General features: G+C 36.4%; 1 protein-coding gene across 8 annotated transcripts in view; it reads right to left on the bottom strand.

Moving 5' to 3' along the window:
- GORAB (golgin, RAB6 interacting) overlaps positions 1-22914 on the bottom strand; it is a 42463-nt gene extending 19549 nt beyond the window's left edge. The window contains exons 1-6 of one of the 8 annotated variants that reach the window (XM_067030549.1): positions 22764-22882; positions 14682-14773; positions 13070-13421; positions 10727-10828; positions 8219-8359; positions 1044-1564 (exon numbers count right to left, since the gene is read on the bottom strand). In XM_067030549.1, the coding sequence (XP_066886650.1) occupies positions 1105-1564; positions 8219-8359; positions 10727-10782 (657 nt within the window). In that variant the 5' untranslated portion in view covers positions 10783-10828; positions 13070-13421; positions 14682-14773; positions 22764-22882 and the 3' untranslated portion in view covers positions 1044-1104. Of the gene's footprint in view, positions 1-1043; positions 1630-3016; positions 3422-8218; positions 8360-10726; positions 10829-11791; positions 12006-13065; positions 13422-14681; positions 14774-22763 lie in introns of those variants that run through there. The other 7 variants (XM_067030541.1, XM_059083552.2, XM_067030522.1 and 4 more) reach the window with 7 other exon arrangements.
- Between the last annotated feature and the right edge of the window lie 201 nt (positions 22915-23115).

Below are 23115 nucleotides of genomic sequence, written 5' to 3'. Positions count from 1 at the left end.
GACTTAAAATGTAGTATTTTTACTTTTGGAATTTCTGATAAATAGATCATAATTTAATGTGATATTCATAGATTTTGTGACGAAACTACAATATTTATTTACACATTCACATATAGCACAATGTAGTGGTCAAGTATTAGTGATAGTAATTAACAAACTACTGAAGTAATAAGAAAACCATCATTTTAACAATTTAAATGTTTTATGACAGGATAATTTATATCCAACATATAAAACACATATCTTAGAGGTAACTTTAAGAAAGAAAATATATCAACTTTTATAGATAATCCAAAGTAGCAATACGATTTTTTATATTTTTGTCAGCCTGCAGAAGGTTAAATTTAATCAATGTGCTGATTAAAGAAGAGACAATATATCAATAGTGAAATTATTTATATACCACAGTATGTGTATATCTATCTATCTGTGTGTGTGTCTGTGTGTGTGTGTGTGCACGTGCACGCATGTGCTCATGTGTATCAACTAACCAAAACTCAGGTTGTAAACTAAAGCCATTTAAAAGGCAAATTGAAAACAAAAGTGATGCTGGTTTAAGTTTTCTGGTTCTTTTCATAAACTACAACTTCCAAGTTGTGTTTTACAACTCTAGTGAGATCCAAATAGATAATTCAACCTACTACTTTTGTTGGTTGTTTCTCATTCTTTCTCTTTCACATGTTAGCTTTTATGTCTCTTTACTGATTACATAAAATAGTACTCTCATTCTCAACATTTCTCCCAGGAGAAGTTAAATGAGTTCAATTAGGTATTGACTTTATTTTTCACTTTACTTTTCAGTATTCACCTGGTCTAAAAACACTATTAACCGTGTAGTTTTTCTTCCATCCTTTTAAATCACTTGTTTTCACCCAGTAGTAAGTGTACAATGAAGGAACTGGATCAAAATCAAGGTGAACCATGCCCCCATATAAAAAATTATCATAATCTGAGATTTTCTAGAATGTTCAAATGGTATACTAAAACTAATGGATTTAAAAATTAATACTGCTTTGAAGAGGCATTTATCAGAGGTCATGGCATGATCTACAACAGAAAGTTTAATTTACTGAATGTTAGTTGTAAAGAACAAACACTGGCACCTCATGTGGTCAGAGCAGCTGTAATGTCTTTTACAGTAGTTTCAACTTCTTGATTTGGCTGGTCTGGGTCAAGAAGGGCAATGCTACTGGAGCTTTCACACTGTTCATCTACCTTTGGGGAAGCAGCCTGGTCTGGATGCTTTTTGTTCTCTTTAGCAAACCCTAAGGTCATACTCTCCCCAGAAGGCTGAAATGGCCTCTCTAAATGAACCACTTGTTTCCCTACTTCTGCTTCTTGTTCACACAGCAGTCTCTCCACCTCCACCTCGAACTCCAAAGTCTCCTCATCAGCGTGCACATCTAGTTGTTGCATCAACTCCTCCAACTTCTTGGCCTTGCGGAGCTCGTTTTGCTGTATGATCGTACAAAGGTGTTCAGTGAGTTGCTCTTTAAGCTCAGTCTTGCGCTGTAGATCTAGTTTTGCTGTAACATACTCTGCTTCAGCCCTGTCAAACCGCTTCCTGCAGGGACAGGTACAAAGACTGGTCCATTAGTTTTCCATTGAAGAAGACAGTCAAAGGAGGGCCTAGAAATAATAATTAAACTCCAAAATCGGGAAATATACATATATATAATGAAAATATGGCTATTAATACTTTACGAATACTTATCTACACATTAGACAAAGTAGGCTATTGCTGCTGAAACTTCCACAACATGCACATTTGGACTCTCCTAACCTAACAACATTCTTCGGCACCCATTTCCTCTTTCCAAGGCTGTGCTTGAATGAAAGCAGGCTGAGAGGTTAATTCAGTGGTGTGCTAGCTCCAGTGGGGGAGAGCCCTAATTTGTAGGGTTTATCAATTTCTGTAGTAAAAATACTATTACTATGGCCAATTTCAAGCTATCAATGTGACATCACTGAATACAGAATTGGGAAGAGATACACAAAATCTCTCTCATGAACCAGGGCAAGCCAGCTCCAGCACACAACTGGTTAAATTTATGAGAGATAAAATACTAAGAGATGGAGAAAGTAGAAAATCTATATCTTTTGATTAATGGAGTAGAAAAGGAAGAAAAATTTTGGTGGAGAAGGACATGGACAGTGGTTCAGAAATGACAGAGCACAGCCAGCCCGATGATACTGGGTGAGAGTAAGAAGTAAACACCAAGTAGAAGAGAAAACTTCAGGATAGGTTTAAGCAGGGTTTCTCAACCTCAGCATTACTGACAACTTGGGCCATGTAATTCTCTGTTGTGGGGAGCTGTCCTGTACATTGCAGGATGTGCAGAGCATCGCTGGCTTTCTCTCCTTAGTTGTCAGTAGCACCCACTGGTTGTGAGAAACAAAAATGTCTCCAGACATTACCAAATGTCTCCTAAGGGGCAAAACTGCCCCCAGTTGAGAATCCCCAGGTTAAGTTGGTTTCACCCTCTCCACTCTGTAACAGACTACTGTTAGACATTTATTAAGAAAAGTTTATTATTTTTACATATATAGAAACTCCATAGGTAGGTAATGCCAGACTTATTTGAAGTAGGGTAATTCTACTTGGGGAAGTCACCTTGCAATCTTCCTTTTTCTTTTTTTCTTCTTTTTTGCCTTTTCCATATAATCATTGCTTTTCTTTTTATCCAGAAAAGAGGATGACCCCTACCTACCAACTAATTATTCTATTTAGTTACCACTAACAGTTGTGAAGGCCATGATGCTTTACCTATTATGACTGCCTTACCTTACTCAACATAATAAATAATTTCTAGTACTAGAGTTATAGCAAAAAAGAAACAGGTATATCTCCTTATGCAAGATTCTCTGTCTTGGAGGGAAATATAGTGAAAAAATAAAAGGCCTTGCTTTTAGAGAACCCAGGATTCAAAACCTGCCTTTGCCATTTACTATGTGTGTACCTCCTTTGGTGAAGGCTTTTTCTGGATGTAATGGGCAGATATTCAGTCATACTCACTCAGGTAAAAAATGGGTTTTATTGTAGGATACAAGAGGCAATCTCACAGGCATGTCATCAGAATCAAAGGCTATTGCTCATGCTAATGCTGAGAAACCACAGTTTCTCTCATTTAGGCTTTCCTATCATATTCACAGCCCAATATGGCCACCAGCTGTGCCTTGACATCAAATTCACTCCACTCAATCCCTCAGTGTTCCAATCGCAAAATTCCAGAGGGAGGGCCTGGGTTGGCTTGGCTTGACTCATATCAGTTTAAACAGAACTCTTAGTGACAGGCCATGCCGTGCACCCCAGTTTAGTCTATGGATTAAATGCTCTGGAGTTCCCATCTTTGTTCTTATCAGGTGTGTCCCAGGCTCAGCATCATGAATACAAAACACAACCAGGTTCCTGTGGAAGAGGCTGGAGAAAAGGCATGCAGTGACTGAAAATTCCAGTATGGTGACCAGGAGTGGTTTCTTGAACTAAGTCTTGATTTATCTGTAGAATGGTAATGATAATAACACCTCACAGGAGGATTAATTAAGCATTAAATAGAATAAAAAGGGCAAGTGTCTAGCCCAGTGCCTGGTAGGCCTTCAAGAAACAGAACTTCTTCTTCAGAGCACCAGAATAAAAAAGCACTGTTAGTATACCACTAAACATGTATCTAAAATTAAAATTATGTACAATTTAAGGACTTGGTGTTTATATTTGAAAACTTATTTATATTATGTTCATTTCTCATATTTCAATTTTTTACTGTCATCTAGCAAATATAAGAATGAGGGCTTCCCTGGTGGCGCAGTGGTTGAGAGTCCGCCTGCCGATGCAGGCGACGCGGGTTCGTGCGTGCCCCGGTCCAGGAAGATCCCACATGCCGCAGAGCGGCTGGGCCCGTGAGCCATGGCCGCTGAGCCTGCGCGTCCGGAGCCTGTGCTCCGCAACAGGAGAGGCCACAACAGTGAGAGGCCCGCGTACCGAAAAAAAAAAAAAAAAAAAAGAATGAGAACTAGATGTTTTTCAATTCCCCTTATGTTAAAAGAACTGTTGTAAAGGAGCTGTGTTGGGTATCTGGATCCTTTATTTCCATACTTTATAACATATCCTGTTTATGAATGTTCTTTCATCAAGCTTAAGAGCTCTGACAACATCCTCTATAGGTATACGTATCTTGTCTCTAGCCCCAGCTCAAACCTCCCTTCTCTCCAAGTCTCTGGTCTCCCTCAGCCAAAGTCAGTTAGTAAAGATTTACTGACTGGGCTCATGAATGCTGAATTGAAATTAAAATTTGCAAATAGGTCCCTAGGTTTCCAATGATCTTTCACCCTGGATAAATCACTGAAGATTCTGCATTTTGTTTATTTATTTAAAGTCCTTCTGGCCAGAAACACACACATATATATATTTTTTGCAAAGTGATTTATGTTCAAAATATGGATTAGTTTCACAAACTGCACTGTGAGTCTGGGGGTCAGGGGGATAATACCAAAGCAGAGTATGAAGACATACTTTGGAACAGAATAATAAGAGCATTATACATAACACAGTAAGACAAATTGAACTGGAAATGTAATTATAGAATTGTTTTATTATTTTAAAGGAATGTTGAATGATTTAATGAATCTTATTTAAAGGATTGTAGAAACTGTCTCTTTGGTTCCTCGAAATTTTTTAAAAACACTGTTAACCCTTGGCATGTCATTAGGTTCCGCTGAAATACTTAGTTCTTCAGTTTCTTTCCTGAGCAGTTCTAACTATTCGTAAGGATCAACATATCATAATTTTTATCCTTTCTTAGAAGTATTCCAGAGAACAGAGAGAAAATTTACTTATATTTTGAAAAACAGACTTTAATTATATTTTGCAATTACTATATGGGTCCACTTCTATAAACCTAAGATATGTTATGGGATTGTTGAAATATATTTTTTCCTATATCTTGAAACATTTTGCCATTTCATCACCCTAGGAATTATTTACTCATTACTTATCAATTATTCACATTTATGCTAAAAAAATTAAAATAATAAGAAAACAGAGAATGATGGAATGACCTAAAAGGATGATACTATTATGAAATAAACCATTATTGCTTAGTTTCCTTACTGTTTTGCCAAAGTATTACATCACCTTTAAATAAGGTATAAAAGAAGACTGGAAATACCACACTAGTAATCTGCTCTTAGCTTTCACTGTTCAGATGAGAATTATTACTTTTCATTTTACACCCAGAATGACAAAAGTGACAGATGAAGATCTTTTGCAGTTATTAGACAAATCAAAAGATGCATGTTGTGGCGGCTAAAAAATGACCCCCACCCCCAAAGATACTCATTTCCTAATCCCAAGAACCTGTGAACATTTCCTTAAATGGCAAAAGATGTGACTAAGTTAAAGATTTTGAGAGGAGTCTATTCTGGAATATCCAGCTGGGCCCTAAATGCAATTACATGTATCCTTTTAAGAAAAAGGCAGAGGAACTTTTGAGAGAAAACAGGAGGAATCAATGAGACTATGGAGACCCAGAACTGAGTAGTGTGGCCACAAGCCAAGGAATGTCTCCAGCCACCAGAAGAAGCTGGAAGAGGCAAGGAATATATTCTTCCCTAGAGCCTCTGAAGGAATAACAACCCCACTGACACCTTGATTTCAGACTTCTGGCTTCCAAAAGCATAAGAGAATAAATTTTTGTTGTTTTGAGCTACCCAGTTTTTGGTAATTTGTTATGGCAGCCCGAGCAAATCAATACAAATGCAGAGACAGGCTAGATTCTAGGTGGTGAAACTGACCACGTAAGTGAAATCTCAGAGTATGAGTCTTCAGAAGAACACATCCTAGATCAATTTTCTCAAACTCAAGAATCAGTGAGTGAAAAATATATTTCTGAGGATAAAAAGGAAATAAGTTATTCTCCTAGAGTTAATAATTTCAAGAGGAAGAATTTTATCATACAATATTTTACAAGTACCTGGACCATCCTGTGTGGCTGAAAGGATATAACGATATTCTTTTAGCTTTTTATAATGTTTGCAGTCAAACATTACTTGATACAAAATTTTTTAACAAAGGTGTTTTCCACAATCCTTTATTCTTACTTCTTTAAATTATTCATAAAATGACTTAAAACATTTATGTATGTGTTTACACGTGTATGCATGCATGTGCGTATGGGAGCGTCTATTAAACATCGATAGCAAATGGTGATCATTGTTTTTCCTGGTATACTGAGGGTTAAAGAAATGTTCTACAGGCAGCCACTCTAGTTTTACAAGCTGGTCTGCGCAGCACATGGCAGCACTGTAATCACAGCTGTGAACAGCAGCAGCAGTGACAACTCTCCCTGCTGGGACACTCCAAGTGCCATCTCCTCAGAGGTGGATACCCTGATACTGCTCTACAGAAACCAACTTTAGGATGAATTCTGACCTATTCGTATACAAGAACATTTTGTGGACAGAGCACCATGCCAGCCACTACAGAACTACAACGTTTTTATTAAAAAAAAAAAAAAAAGTCAAGGAAATCTCCCAGAGAACCACAGAAACTGACTGCCCTGGGGATTACCTTCTAGTAGAAATCTAGACCATAATACTATATCACCAAACTATAACTTCTTAATAACCACAGATGTAAATTTAGAAAATACTGTCTTAATCTTATGCATGAACAAGATACAACCCTGGTTCTAGTCTAAATTGTCAGTGGCTTCTCTTTGACTTAACTCAAGAGCTTACGTTTTTAAAAATAACCCCACACATACGATAAGGATATTCACATACATCTATGTCAATACTAGTATCATGATAAACTGTCATCTTTAGCTTAAGAGATGTAAAAATTTACCATATTAAATCTTTTTACTATATTAAAATGTCATTAAAAATATTCATATACTATGGGATGTCTTCTTTTTTAACCAGAATCTCTGAAGGCTAAAACTATGGTTCTCTGAAGGCTAAAACTATGACATTTCTTATATAATTTTCAATGTACAAAGGCATCCTCTTCAGCCTCCCCTAGGACAGAATTAAAACACGATCAAATGATTTTTCTGTGGAGATATCCAGAATAATCAGAATCATTCACTTAAGGAGATACAAAGGCATAAAAATGTTCCTCTGGCAAACTTAAGTTACAGAGAATAAAATGTGCTAAAAATCTAGGCTTAGTTTAATCTTAATAAAATCTTAGTTACTTCCTTAATGACCTTATTAATAGAAATGGAACCACCAGTATCAGCTACCGATGGCATTAATTTACACAGTTAATTAATAAAAGCAACCCATTATGTCTAAGAGCATATGGTCAAACAATTACAAAAATCACAAGGACACCACAAACCTCTTTCTTAAACAATAAACAGTGAATTAAAAACCACAATCAAGCATTTCCGCTTTATTAAATTGTTATATAAACATTCTGATGCTGTGGGTTACCCTGGACTAATGCGGCACTCTGATTGATTTCTAGTGTTACAGAGAAAGATGCAAAACCGAGTCATTAACACAGCATTCCCTTGTGAAAAAAGACAAACCAGGATGATTAAAGCAACGTTGAAAGGACAGATAACCCTGAAATTGGGCTTAATTTTTTGCTTTTATCTGTTTGCAAAGCTCATGTAATTCTTTACATGTGTTAGTTTGTTTTGAGAATATGCAACAATCATTGAAACCAAGGAAACACATGATAGCAAACCATTTTATATAGAGTATAATTGAAAAAAAAAAGAAAAAACTTCAAGCTTTCAAGACAGAGTGCTATTTTCTTTCAAATACTCAAAGCTTTTAAAAAATAAACTAGATCTCCTTTCTTTGATGAAAACTGAAATGAGAAATAGTCTAGTCCCTATACCATCTCACATAATCAAAATTTCTAAAAGAAAGAGCATAGACTTGGTGTTAGAATAATACATAGAGTTCTGGGGCAAGTCATTTAGACATTTAAAGAGTCTCAAATATTATACAGCTGATGGTTTAGCAGGAAAGACTAAAATGTAAATAAATAATGCAAGAAATACTCTAACAGGGATATAAACAAGGTTAATGGGTAGGGCAGAGTTAAGGAAGACTTCAAAAAGGAGATACTTGATTTAGTATAAAACTGGAATACAGCGCCTAATAGGGTCATTATGAGGCTTAATGATGATATATATAGGCCTAGCTAGCAATAAATGTTAACTAAATTAAACTTGTTCAGAGGTCCATTTCCCCAACTTACCAAGCATATGAATAGTCAAGGCTGGCCTGATCAATCCGGTTCCTGAGGATTCCAATGTCAGCTGACACCATGTCATCTAAAGCCTGTAACTCCTTCTGGATCCTCTTTAGTTTCATGGTTTCTGCCTGAGTTCTTTTAGATCTATAAAATGAGGAATGAGAGTGGAAAAATAAAAACATTTCAAAATCATGTATCCATACACAATATTAAGTGAAAAAAGAAAGCTACTGTATACACAATGACTAAAATGTGTAATTTTTAAGAATTAAAAAAAAAACAGAAAAATTTAGGTAAAACAAATGCTAGTAACATTTTGGTATATCTCTAAAACTGCATTTGCACTTTTCCTCCTGACTAGTCCAAATTATATATTAGTATATACTTTTTTATACACAGGATAAAAAGTAATTAAAAAAAAATACCGAGAGTTCACTCATAGGCCTATATTCATTCCATAAAGATGAGAATAAGCACTAAAAGGGTGTATCTGTATAGAGAACTGGATATGCTGGAATACTGAACACAGCTTTCCAAATTCCAGCCTTAAACTCATCTTGCTAAGTCTACTTTCATTTGTCTGATACTTAGTGGCTGCCAAGAACAGATGCCTACGTTAAACACCATTTCTTTGTAAGTCTGAGAACATCTACTTGGTTTTATTTATTTTTTAAAATAATTTTTATTGGGGTATAGTTGATTTACAATGTTGTGTTAGTTTCAGGTATACAGCAAAGTGAATCAGTTATACATATACATATATTCACTCTTTTTTAGATTCTTTTCCCATATGGGCCATTCCAGAGTATTGAGTAGAGTTCCCTGTGCTATACCATAGGTTCTTATTAGTTATCTATTTTATATATAGTAGCGTGCATATGTCAATCAGTTTTAACTTTCTTAAGATTCATTTCCCCAAACTTCTTTGATTCCTCTTTTTTAGGAAAACTACAGGTCCTCAAAATTCTTCTTTCTGGGGCTCAAAACCAAACACTCTTTTTGTTCCTTTGTTTAAAAGCAACCTCAGGCTTCTCTCCAACCCCAAGTACATCATCTACTTAAGAAACAGAATAAACAAATACAAAAGCCAACCTTTAATCACAATTCCACTCATTTCAAAATTTCATACACATTCTCACAGAATAAAACTCCCCAAAGAACCACTATACTGCAACTTACATTCTCCTGATTTCTACTCCATTATGCATCTACCCTTATTTTCTGCCTACAAAAGTTAACCATGTGATCTTTTTACTTCAAGTGATTCACTATCCATTTAGTAATAATCTAATCAGGTTATATTTCCTTACACTTCTGTCTACAGTAATACTTTGTCTTAAATCAAAAGCATGTAGAGAAGAGTAAGTGCTGAGCCTGTAAATTTTTTTGTAAAATCCTGAGTAAACAGCCTCCCCAACCTCTACCAAACTGAAGACTACTAAAATGCTTTTCAATAATCATTTTTCAATAATCACATTGTTTTTCTTCTTGAAACATAAGTTCAGTAAGTTGAGTATTTCCTATGCTTCATGAAAGATCAAGATGTACCAGTAAGAAAAAAAAATCGTTATTTTCAAATACATACATCCCTTTGGCAGATAAAATCCTGAATTACTCTTATACCCACATGCCTTTCTCTCCATCCCTATTCCTTCCTCTCCCCCGACACATACACCAGCTTTAATGAGTAATAGTTGTGCCAGACTTTTCTGGAGATCTAAAAAGAAAATGCCTCTGAATACTTGCTTGCATTTCGTTCTCACTATTCTCAATCATTGTTTTATTGACTGAGCTTGGTTTCCTAAGGCCACAGCACACTAGAAACTACAAAGAGGGAAGAGTGGGTGAGGGATGGGAAAAGTGGCTCAAATAGGAATGTTGTTGTTCAAGGCTTGTGCAGTGCAGTAAAGGAAAAGGGATCACTGACAAGCTCACTCTGGAAGGTGAGAGAAAAACTGAATTGTATACAGTATGGGACAATGCTTATAATGGTGACCCACAGTCAAGGATAAAAAGTTAAATTATATTATGTATCTTTTATCAGTGGGGTCAGGATACATTATTTAAGAAAAATGGCCATAGAAAATACAATTAGGATTTGTGGTTGTATAAGTCACTTATGTGGAATAATCTTATTCCTCTACATGTCGATTAAGGCCCATGTGAAAATTAAAAGCTGCATTTGTTGCTAACTTACTTATGTTGATAGCTATTTACTGCCTCCTTATGAATGTGTAGATGGTTAAAATTAAAAACACTGATGATGATCCTTAACTTTTAATTGCCCCTGTATTCATAAATACATTATAATCTATGCTTAAAAAGCCCTCCTTAATAAATTAAGACTGTAATTTCAGTATCATTTGTAAAGCATAATTTGTTTAGTAGGTCTTAAAAGTAATGGTTGTAGACAAAACACCATTTATTAGAACAGACATAGGAAAATAAATATAAAACATGACAAAACTAACTACAGGTTACAAACAAGCTCTCCTGGTTCAGGTGCCTCACCTTTCTGCAATAGCTTTAGCCAAAAGAGCTTTCTTACGTTTATTTTTCTCTTCCATTAGCCGCTGTTCTTGTTGGAGGACTTCCCAACGAGATTTTTCTTGCCTAGGGAGCAAAAGTATAAAAATGAGTTTCTGAAACCCCACTCCACATCTTACCAGTCTCAGTTCCTAAGTATAAAATTTAATCAACCAGATTATATATATTTTCCTTCAAAAGTCCTCTTAAAAGGAACCCGTCTGTAGCTCATTATTTTGTTCTAATAGGAACAAAGACTATGATTTGAAGTAAAGAAGGCTTGCATAAATTGGCCCTTTGAAATCCATTATACATATATAATCTAGGAACCCAAACTGGAAGCCAGAGTACTATGGCATTTTTTAGGAGTACAAAGAAACTTGTTTAAGTTAATCGTGTTATATGCAAAATAGAAAGCAAAATAAGTTGTTCTGTAACTAATTTCATATCTTTTATAGTTTTCTATAATACACATCTTCACCATGTAATAACCCATAGCACAATAACCAATGTTTATTTCATACATTCTCTTATAATTTGCTCACTTCTTTCTAGCTCTTAAACATTTTAAACAGAGTGAAACACTATGAACTAAGACCTGAATGTTGGGCTAAAGAAAAACTCCAAAGATCTGCAAACATGAATTGCCTTCCAATCTTTCCAATTCTAAAAGAAATATATTAAAATTTCCTGTAAATTCATGAACTTAATGTCAACTCAAATTAAACAAGGTAATTACAAAGCTATTTGTTCCTATTACTGTCATTTCTCACAGCCATTATATCAAAAATCTCTATTCCCAGACCTAGTAACCACTTGCAAAATTATCCTTTTCTCTCCATTCCTATAGCCTCCACCTTAGTGCTGGCATTGGTCCTTTCTCATTTTTACTATCTGCAGGTACCTCCTCCCCAGATACTTTAGTTCCAGCTCACCCAGCACCCAAATGGTGTGCAACAGTGACACCTGGAATTTCTCTAACCATTATTTTTATCAGGGCATCTCTCCTTCAGGGGTCTTGGTAATGTATTACAGCATCAAGGAACTCACTAGGCAGGCATCTTCTGCTTCCAAGTCCTTCTTCACTTCCTTAATTCTCTACTATTTTCTGGCTTATCTTGTGCCTCTTTCAGAAAAGTGAAATGTAATCTCTGACCTTCTCTAGTATATAGTTTTCCTTTCCCCCTCTTAAAGCCTCAGAATTTCTCTGTTTTAACAACAGTTCCTGAGATTACATGTCTTCTATGAATATTTTCTCAAGTACCTAAAAAGAGAATAATTTTCCTAATGACATTCAGTCTAAATTCTCCAGCTCAATTTACACCCCCCGCCCCACCCAACAACTTGTCTCAGGACTTTGCTGGTAAACTACACTTAAGACATTAAAGGTATGCACTTGTTTAATTTGGGTCTCATACTTCATGTGGCTTTCTATCTCTTGTCAAAATGATTTCTTGGCTGTAAACCCCTGGTGGGCAGGAAACACTTAAAACTCAATACAGAATCTGGATTAGCAGAGATTGGAAAAATGGGTGAGATTAGAAAAAACATAAGACACTTTGAGGAAGAAAGACTTGGAAAATGGAAAACAGAAACAAATACCATTCTTTCTTCCCTGTGAGTGATAAATCAGGAGGAAATAAAGAGTGGATATTCAAACATAAACTATGTTAATAAAAAAATTCTGATTATAAGAATTCACAAGTCATAGAATGGTAATTTCCACAAAAATGTGGCTAAACCAAATTCTGCAGGTGGTTTCTAATACAAACACATTAAATAAAGAAATCTAATGATGCAGCTGAATTATTTAATTAGTCCTCTCAATTTCCAATACTCTTTCCTTTGACCATCCCTTCATGTCTCTTCAGAAGTACCCTTTTCTGAGCCAATGGAGATGCAATCTGGAAGTTGAAAGAATGGGTTCAATTTGGGAAGGAGTACCATGCATATAAGAACTGGTTCTGGTGAGTGTAAAGGGCATAGACTCTGGATCCAGAGAGTCTTGTATGTGAACCCCAACTCTGCTACTTATTAGTGGTGTATTCATTTTGGGAATACAGTATCTTTTGAGTCCAAGATATCTCATCTGTAAAGTGAAAATAATGAACATGCATTGTAAGACTGTTGTAAAGACTAAATAGCATCAAACATAAGAAGTGCGTTAACATTGCTACTTATATTTAGGTGGTAGCTATTTTTCAATAGTTTATTCATTATGTTTCTAAGTTAGAATATAAAACAAACAAAATGTTAAAACTGTCAAAGCCCAATGGGAAAAAAATGGTAAAATGGAAAAAAGTCTCATGGATATACAGACTTACTAACAATTCCACTTTCTTTTTTTCCAATTTGCAATCTGGTTTTGGAGGTAGAACCTCAGCATTTTTGTGACCTTCATGGGAATTCTTAAGTCCTACTTCCCTTGGTGTACTTTCAATACCCTGTGGTTCTCCATCACCAATAGGAGACGTGAGTGTGGGGGGAGTAGGGGGAGAAGAACATGATCTTTGAGTATTAAATCTTTGTTTTGGTGCAGAAAGCAACTGCTCTGGAGGTAATGAGGTTGATCCATCTTGAAGTCCAAGTTTTTGGCTTTGCTCTTGAAGGGCTTTTTCTCGCTGAAGTTGTTGTCGACTTTTCTTCACAGGGAGAAGACGCCGCTGTGGTTCAAATGGATCTATATATAAAATAGAATGGAGAAAAATTCCTTTGTGTGATCAGCAAATAATTATAATTTCTCTAAGAAAATAAAGCATTAACATTAAACTCTGATAATTCTTCAGGGTTTTTCTCCCGTTTTCTTTCTTAAAATCCCAGGGAAAAACAGTCATCTTCTTGCAGAGTTTTGACAGTTCTCTGATCATACAATTAATATTTAATAAAAACTACCTTAGTTCTCAATTATCTTTGAAGAAGTCCATTTGTCTGTGAGTTAGGCCTTAGAATACAAAGCAAGGTTTCAACTTGATTTGCTAACTGCCAAAAGAATCTAATAGGACCAAAGTAGGTAGACAAATGAATTCTCTTATATGTCTTAAATTTGATTTATGGTTCTGTCTGTTCTTCCGAAATAAAATGGTGATTGTTTTCAAATGGGCTTCACCTTTCTTAACTTTTAACAGATCTTAGGGTAATTTGATACATAGGTAGACACGATACACAAAGTACAGCTGAATGAAGTTTATTAATTTTAGGAATGCTAGTTAACCCTAAATTATTTTCTTTCATCTTCCAAACAGTCCAGGGCTGTGTTTCCCAAAGTGTAGTTAGCCTTTAATCAATGTATGCAAGTTAATTTTAATAGCAGCCTGAGCAAAGCAATAGAGGAAGATAAAACAATCATGAGAAATTTTTTTTTAAAGCATTACGAACTAAATGATAACACTTCTATTGTACTTTTTGGATTATCCATACCAGTGTTAACCTTGTAGGTCAGACAACTGGAGAATCTTGACTCACATTCATACTATACTAAATAAGATCTGTAAGAGATATTCTTTACAAATTGCCTGAGAAATGAAACTATGATAAGTTCTTATAAATGAACTAAATGGGTTTTTAAAATCCTGCATATTGACCTTTGAAACAACATAAGCTTAATATTTAAATTTCCCAAAGAAGAGTCAAAAGCTTTGGAGTCAAAGTTCTGGTGTTGCTTTTCTCCACACCTCAGTAACCTTAGGCAAGTCAATTAATTATTCTATACCTCAGTTTCTTCATCTGTCAAACTGGCTGAAAATTTACTTGCTCTACTTAACTCATGGAGTTGGTGTAAGAATTAAAGAAAATATTTTCAAAGACATACAATCAAAAGTAAAATGTTATTGTTGACTTTAGATAGAAACACAAAATAGAGTACTACATCTTGCAACAGAAAATTATTCTTGGCTACTGATCTTTATTCACACCATTAGAAAATGTCACTGAGCCTGCTTACCTTTCAGTTACACTTGTTAGCTGAATTATTAATATTCCTCTCAAAGTCAGTAATGCAGCTTCCATTTTATTTTGCATTTTCACAGAACCTACCTATGAGATTAAAAATGCTAACTTTTAAACTCATAAACAACAAATCAGGTCACTTAAGGATTAAACATCTGACAAAAATCCTCTTGGAACTAGTAAGTCATTATAGCAAGGTTACAGAATACAAGATTAATATACAAAAATCAATTACTTTCCTAGCAGCAATGAACAAGTGGAATTTGATATAAAAAATACAGTAGGGCTTCCCTGGTGGCGCAGTGGTTGAGAGTCTGCCTGCCGATGCAGGGGACACGGGTTCGTGCCCCAGTCAGGGAAGATTCCACATGCTGCGGAGCGGCTGGGCCCGTGAACCACGGTCGCTGAGCCTGAGCGTCCGGAGCCAGCGCTCCACAACGGGAGAGGCCACAACAGTGAGAGGCCCGCATACCGCAAAAAACAAAAACAAAAACAAAACAACACAGTAATGTTTACATTAGCACTCGAAAAAAAAAAAAGAATTACTTAGGTATAAGTCTAACAAAATATGTACAAGATCTGTGAGGAAAACTACAAAACTAAATAAATGGAGAGATATCCCATATTCATTGGTAAGAAGAGTCAGCATTGTCAAGATGTCAATGTCAGTTCATTCTAACTTGATCTATAGATTCACCGCAATACCAATCAAAATCCCAGCAAGTTATTTCATGGATATTGACAAAATGATTCTCAAGTTTATACAGAGAGGCAAAAGACCCAAAATAACCAACATAATATTGAAGAACAAAGCTGGACTGGCACTACTTGACTTTAATACTTACTATAAAACTACAGTGGTTATCAGCAGAAGAATAGAATAGAGATCAATGGAATAGAACAGAGAGCCCAGAAATAGGCCCATATTAATACAGTCAACAGATCTTTGGCAAGGGTGCAAAGGCAATACAATGGAATAAAAATATTATTTTCAACAACTGGTGCTGGAACAACTGGACATCCTCAAGCAAAGAAAAAATAAATCTAGACACAGACCTTAACTCAAAATGGATTATAGACCTAATGCAAAACTCCAAACTATAAAATTCCTAGAAGACAACACAGGAGAAAATCTAAATGATCTCAGGCACAGCAATGACTTTTTAGATATAACACCAAAAGGCACTATTCATAAAAGAGATAACTGAAAAACTGAATTTCATTGAAATTAAAAACTTCTGCTCTGTGGAAGACAACGTCAAAGGAATGAGAAGACAAGTCACAAACTGGGAGAAAACATTTTCAACAGACATATCTGATAAAAAAGGACTGTTATCTAAAATATACAAAGAACTATAAAAACTCAATAGTAAGAAAACAACCTGATTAAAAAATGGGCCAAAGACCTTTAACAGATACCTTGTCACCAAAGAAGATATACATACAGCAAATACGCATAGGAAAAGATTCCAAATCACATGCCGTCAGGGAAATGCAAATTAAAACAAGATACCGCTACATAACTATTAGAATGGCCAAAAATCTGTAACACTGACAACACCAAATGCTGGTGAGGTTGTGAAGCAACCCGAACTCTTTCATTGTTGGTGGGAATGCAAAATGGTAGTCACTTTGGAAGACACTCTGGTGGTTTCTCACAAAACGAAACATACTCTTACTATATGATATAGCAATCATGCTCACTAATATTTTAAAGGCAATAAAAACGCATGTCCACACGAAAACCTGAACATGGATGTTTATAGAAACTTTACTCATAATTGCCAAAACCTGGAAGCAACCAAGATGTCCTTCAGTAGGTGAATGGATAAACTGTGGTACACACAGACAATGGAATATTATTCAATGCTAAAAATAAAAGAAATAAGCTGTCAAGACACATAGAGCATGGAGGAACCTTAACTGCATACTACTAAGTGAGAGAAAACAATCTGAAAAGGCTATATACTGTATGATTCCAACTATATGACGTTCTGGAAAAGGCAAAACTATGAAAACAGTAAAAAGATCAGTGACTGCTAAGGATTGAGGAGAGAAGGGATGAATAGGCAGAGAAAAGAGGATGTTTAGGGCAGTGAAAATACTCTGTATACTATGACAGATACATGACATTATGCATTTGTCCAAACCCATAGCATGTACAACATCAAGAGTGAACCCTAACGTAAACTATACACTTGGGTGATAATGATGGGTCAATGTAGGTTATAACGAATGTGCCACTCTGGGAAGATGTTGATAATGGGGGTGGGGGCAGGGAGTATATGGCAAACCTCTGTATCTTCCTCATAATTTTGCCATGAACCTAAAACTGATCTTTAAAAAAATTAGGTTTTTAGGAAGAACTGGAAAAAAAAGGAACATACTGTTTTACATACTTATATTGGGGGCTGCAAGTATCCAGAAGACTGTGGTAAACTGGGAGCACAAGTACAGTTTAAAGGGGGCAATGCATAGCCACCTCTAGCCATTAAAACTGGCAGCTGTCACTAAAAAATTTAGCTCACTGTTATCAGACGTTTTTATTTTTCACCAGATAAATTCAGATTTTTATATAAAATATAGGGAATTGCATCAATCAAGAAAATCTAGGTTATGCTGTAGAGGCAAAGAACCCTGGAATCTTTCTGGTTTTAAACAACAAAGGTTTATTTCTCATTAATGCCACGTACCAACTGAAGGCCAGCAGCAGCTTTCTGCCGATCAGTCTCTTAGGGCTCCAGGCTGACTGCACAGCCATTTAGTGTTGCTAGCCCCCATGGCAGGTGAGAAGAGAGCTCAGGAAGGTCCTGGTTCAGCAATTAATTGCTCTGACCCAGTAGTGACATAACACTTCTGCTCACAATTCAATGCTGAACTAGCACTTGGTCTGATCCAAAAACAAGGGCAATAGGAAAATACTGGGAAGAGAAGTGAACTAGAAGTATTTTCACCACTATTAATTTTAAAAGAAATTTAAAGATTAGATAATCCAAAAAAGGAAAAATAAAAAGACAAACACATTTCTGGGTTAAGTCAATCCAAGAGGCTGAGTTTGTGAACTTTGTTCTATATCCTTTAAGCTCTACTTTCTCCTACCAAGACAACCATCATTTGAATCATGTGTTGATCATTCCCTTCCTTAGCTTTTTATGTCACACTGCATCTACAAATATTTCTTTAAAATTTTATTTTGTTTTAAATTTATAGAAAGGATGTCATGGTGGATGTAATCTTCTTTAACTTAATATGATATTGCCAATATTTATCCATTATTGTTCATGTTGCCTTAGTCATTCAATTTTAACGCTGTATAATATTCTATTGTATTAAAAAACCAGAGTCTATTCATCTTCTTTGATGGACATTTAGATTGGATTCAGGTTTTTGCTTTGGTGAAAATTGCTGTTATGTCTCCTCTTGTATAGGTACAAGACTTTACCTTAGATATCATCTAAGAACTGTTGTGTCATAAAGTATAACTTTAGGAGAAATGTCAAATTGCTTTCCAAAGTGCATTCCCTCTGGCAATGTATAAGATCCTGTGGATGCACTTTCTCTTCAATATATAATAGTATCAGACTTTGATTTTTGTCAATCAAATGGGTATGAAGTAGTATCTCACTGTGGTCCTGATTTGCAATTCTGTTTGTTGATGGTGATAAGCATCTCTTCATATTTCCTTTACTAAGAAATATATATTCATATCTTTTGTTGATTTTTCTTTTGGCTTGTTTGTATTCTTCATATGTCAGCAGCAATTGGAAAATATAATTAAAGAGAAGATATTTCAATACTAGAAATTATCAAGTATTTAGGAACAAATCTAGCAAGAGGGTGTTCAAAACCTCTACAGGAAAAATTCTAAAATTTTATTAGAAGATATTAAAGAAGACCTAAATAAATGAAGACACATACTGTGTTAGTGGTAGTGTTCACAATGTGAAAATGTGAAATCTCCCCAAATTGATCTAAAGACTCAATGCAATTCCAATAAAAATTTCAACTGGGTTTTCCATGAAATTTGGTAAAATCACAAAATTTTTATATGAAGAGGTAAAAGTTCAAGAATAGCAAGGAAACTTCCAAAGAAAAAGAACAAGGGGACTAGACTACTAGCTATCAGGAATATTGCAAAACTTTAAAACACTGTGGTATCGGTGCAGGAATAGATAAGACGACCAATGGATTAGAATAAAGAACAGAGAAACAAGCTCATACATGTTTGAAGCACTGGTATACAACAGAGGTAGCATAGCAGATCAACAACAAAAGGTGGGATCTCTTCAATAAATGGACCCGGGGGACATATGGTTATCTATATGGAAAAGATGAAATCAGATCTATCCCTCATACCATATAAAAACAAACAAAACACTCACCAAATGGATTAAGGACTTAAATGTCAAATCAACACTTTAAAACACATCTGAAACACATTTCTTTATGCAATGTTTTGAATCTGCTACAGCTTACAATAAAAACGATTTTTAAAAACTCTTAATTGAAAATAGGGATTAATATCTTTTTTTTTTTTTTTTTTTTGTGGTACGTGGGCCTCTCACTGCTGTGGCCTCTCCCGTTGCGGGGCACAGGCTCCGGACGCGCAGGCTCGGCGGCCACGGCTCACGGGCCCAGCCGCTCCGCCGCATGTGGGATCTTCCCGGACCGGGGCACGAACCCGTGTTCCCTGCATCGGCAGGCGGGCTCTTAACCACTGCGCCACCAGGGAAGCCCGGGATTAATATCTTTTAGAACTTATAGTAGGGTGCAAATTTCTTAAAACACAGAAAATGTTGACTATAAAAGAAGAACTAACAAATTTGTCCATATTAAAATTAAATACTTCCTTCATTAAAAGATAAAAGTTAAAAGATAAATTACATGCTGTGAGAACATATTCATAATATAACTGGCAAAGAACTAATATCTAAAAAAAAGAACTCAGGACTTCCCTTGGGACACAGTGGTTAAGAATCTGCCTGCCAATGCAGGGGACATAGTTTCGATCCCTGGTCCAGGAAGAGCCCACATGCCATGGAACAACTAAGCTGGTGCGCCACAACTACTGAGCCTGCTCTCCACAACTAGGGAGCCACATGCCACAACTACTGAGCTCACGTGCTGCAACTACTGAATCCTGTGCGCCTAGAGCCCGTGCTCCGCAACAAGAGAAGCCACCACAATGAGAAGCCCGTGCACCGTGATGAAGAGTAGGTCCCGCCTGCCACAACTAGAGGAAGCCCGCATGCAGCAACGAAGACTCAATGCAGCCAAAAATAAATAAAATATTTTAAAAAAAAGAATAAAGAACTCATGAGTATTTTCTTTAATTAGAAATTGACAGCACTGTTTATTTACAATTTTTTTCATTATGAAATAAACTATACATTAAATAATATGTATGTCTCTGTGACATATACACATCCAACTTGTACTAATTATAAAAACTCATAACACAGTTTAATAAAACATGACTACAGTAGACGTAACTGATGTTCAAGGATTGACACATTACCCCTATTTTGGAACACCAAGATAATTTTACTTCCTGTCCTCCAAGTCATATGACTTACTTTTGCTAAATGAAACATAAGTAGGAGTGACACCTGTCATTTAGTGGTGGAAGCATTTAATTGCCAATGCTCAATTCTCAATCTTCTCCTGCCATGGTGAACTCCTATGACAATACCAAATCATGGTGTGTAGTGACCATGTCAACCCATGGAAGACATGAAACTAGAGTGAAAAAGAGATCTTTATTATTTCAAACAACTGATACTTTAGGGATATGTGTTACTGCAGCTTAACTTGGCTTAACCTGATTTCATTATTATCAGTACTTCTGAAAGTGTATTTGCCCCTTCTTGTTCATATTCCCTTGCCTTCCCACCACCCTGAATTTTGTGTTTCATTCCTTTGATTTTCTTTATATATCTCCTATATTCTTAAAAGAATATACCTGCTTTGTATGATTTTGAACTTCTATAAATGGTATCAGACTGTATATATTCTTCTGCAATTTGTTCTTTTCATATATTAAGTTTATGAAATTTGTACATGTTAATACATGTGACTATAGTTCATATATTCCCACTAGCTGTATAGTAGCCCAGTGGATGATTATACCACAATTTATTTATCCACTCCCTTGTTAATAAACACTTGGGTTGTTTCCAGCTTTTTAATATTATAAACAATATAAGCAAGATTATTAAGAACTTTCTGACTTTCCCAAATGCCCATATGGGTTTCCCTACAGTAGTCTTGTCTTTATTTTTGCTGGCAACCAACCCCATCTTCATAGATTATTTAAATATATTTTTAAGGCTGGAGAACAGCTAGAAGGACCCTTAAAAATTAAAGATTCAGCTGTTTTAGTTTTATAAATAAGAACTCCAAGACAAAAAGATTTAGAGACAGAGCTGGGAGATCTTTTATATACCAATCACTGTGTTTGGCTATGAGTATACAAAGATGCTGAGATGTTTTCTTAAGGTGATCAAAGACTAGTGAGTTGGCGTCTAACCTCTCACTGAAATGATAGGTCTTTAAGTTAAGGTCCTTCCACCCCCTCTCTATGCCAAATTACGAAGGTATTTAGAAACCTACTTCCACATAATGAACCCAATGTTTAAGTCAGACTTCTACATTAAGTCTTCTTTCCCCTGGCAAACTCACCTCTGCTAACACACAATCTCGGTTAAATTTTGCCAAGCTCCACCCAACCACCAGCACAGTAAAGTTCCTGCTAATTCTGTAGAAAGCTCTTGTACAACATCTACAATCACATTATATTATAGTTTGTCGCCTCATTAGACTATAAGCTCTTTGAAGGCAAGGATGAGGCCTTGTTCCTATCAGCATCCCTAATGAAGAAGCTGATACCCGTAACTTCTGGTCAGACCAGAAGCAGGGGTACTAGTACTCCATACATCTGAACATGGGAATGTCAGTTAATTACAAACTGTAGTGTAACTTTTATGATATAGTTTTTAAAGGCCTCTGGACCAGTCAAAATTTCCTCGATCTACATAATCTACACTGGCCTTACATTACAAATTTACTTCCTTTTCCACTTGTCAGCCCTAGATTATTTTCACAACCATGCTAAAAATGCACAAGCTAACCTGAGAAAACATCCAGTTTTCTCACATACTCTAATTAAAGGCATGGCAGAGCTTATTTAATTTTCTCCCAGAATGTATAAGTTATGGCACCAAGAATGGTATAAGCTCACAGAAGTGGTGTGCACTACCAGGATCACCATACAGAACTTTACGAAATTTTAACCACAATCAAAGCAGACTTTATATTGCCAAGAGTTTCTCACAAAGTATGAGCAAACTTAATTTGTTCATTAAAAGATAACAAAATAGTACAAGTCCATTCAATGATTACGCTATAAAGCTGGAGAAGGAAGCACAAAATTTTAGCTTACACTCAAGTCAGTAGATATGGATGGACGGATGGATGGAAAGAGGCGTAGATAGGTAGCTAGATATTTCACATCTAACTTCTCAAAGACCCTTTTGGTTTGCTGACTCTCAAGAGTTGGAAAGAACTGCAAAAATCACCTGGCAAGTGAAAGCAAGACTCCAGATGTCTTATGAAAAGCACCAACTTTTTGCATTCATTCAGATCCCTGTGATCCTTTTTCCCAATCATTGCCTGCTTCTATAAATTCATCACAAATCTAATATGGTGTGTGCCCCTTCTCCTTCCTTTACTCACACCCCAACCCTCCAACCACTGATCTATGGAGCAATCCCCCTAATAGGTCACTTCCTCTCCCAAGTCCCCTTCCTTTCATCGGAAAAAGTCAAATCCCTGAAATAAATGCCTTAAGTCTCTTTTCTAAAAGTAGACCCCAGTCCTCTGTGCCCGCCCCCCTCCCCCAGCCGTGGCTCCAAGTAGATCCACTTCTGGCGCCCTCTCAAGCCTCTCCTCCCACTTATAGCTCCTTCCCCTAACACAGATAACCCTTTTCCCCGCCCCCTTAGCCTCAAAAACTGCAGCCCCGCCCCTTCCCCTTAACAGACCCAAGAATTAAATCTGTGCAGACCCGTCCCTTTACCTTTAGTCTGCTTTAGTCGCCTCAGCTCCTCCTCAGAGAAGCCGGCCCAACCCTGCGCCATCCGCCTCGACTTGCCAGCACGCCTAGAACGCCCAAACCTCAGAACCCCAATTGCCAACACAGCTACCCAGGAACATCCGGGTTCTTCCCCGGCCGCGGCTGACCAACCAATCAGCGCATCGAGCTCTGGACGCAAGGCCCCCTCTCCCCTGAAGCAGGACCCGGCTCTCTTCGAGGCTCTCTCCGTCAGTGCCAGACAAACTGCATGAAGAAATCGTGGCCTCGCAGACATTCATTTCCCCTGACCTGGCTGCTCTTTCTCCCTGTCTCCTGTGCTTGTTGGGTTATCGAT

This window comes from Kogia breviceps, chromosome 1, assembly GCF_026419965.1.
Source record: "Kogia breviceps isolate mKogBre1 chromosome 1, mKogBre1 haplotype 1, whole genome shotgun sequence".
Taxonomy (NCBI): Eukaryota; Metazoa; Chordata; class Mammalia; order Artiodactyla; family Physeteridae; genus Kogia; species Kogia breviceps.
The sequence above is the reverse complement of the archived record's forward strand: the minus strand, read 5'-3'. Positions and strand labels throughout refer to the sequence as shown.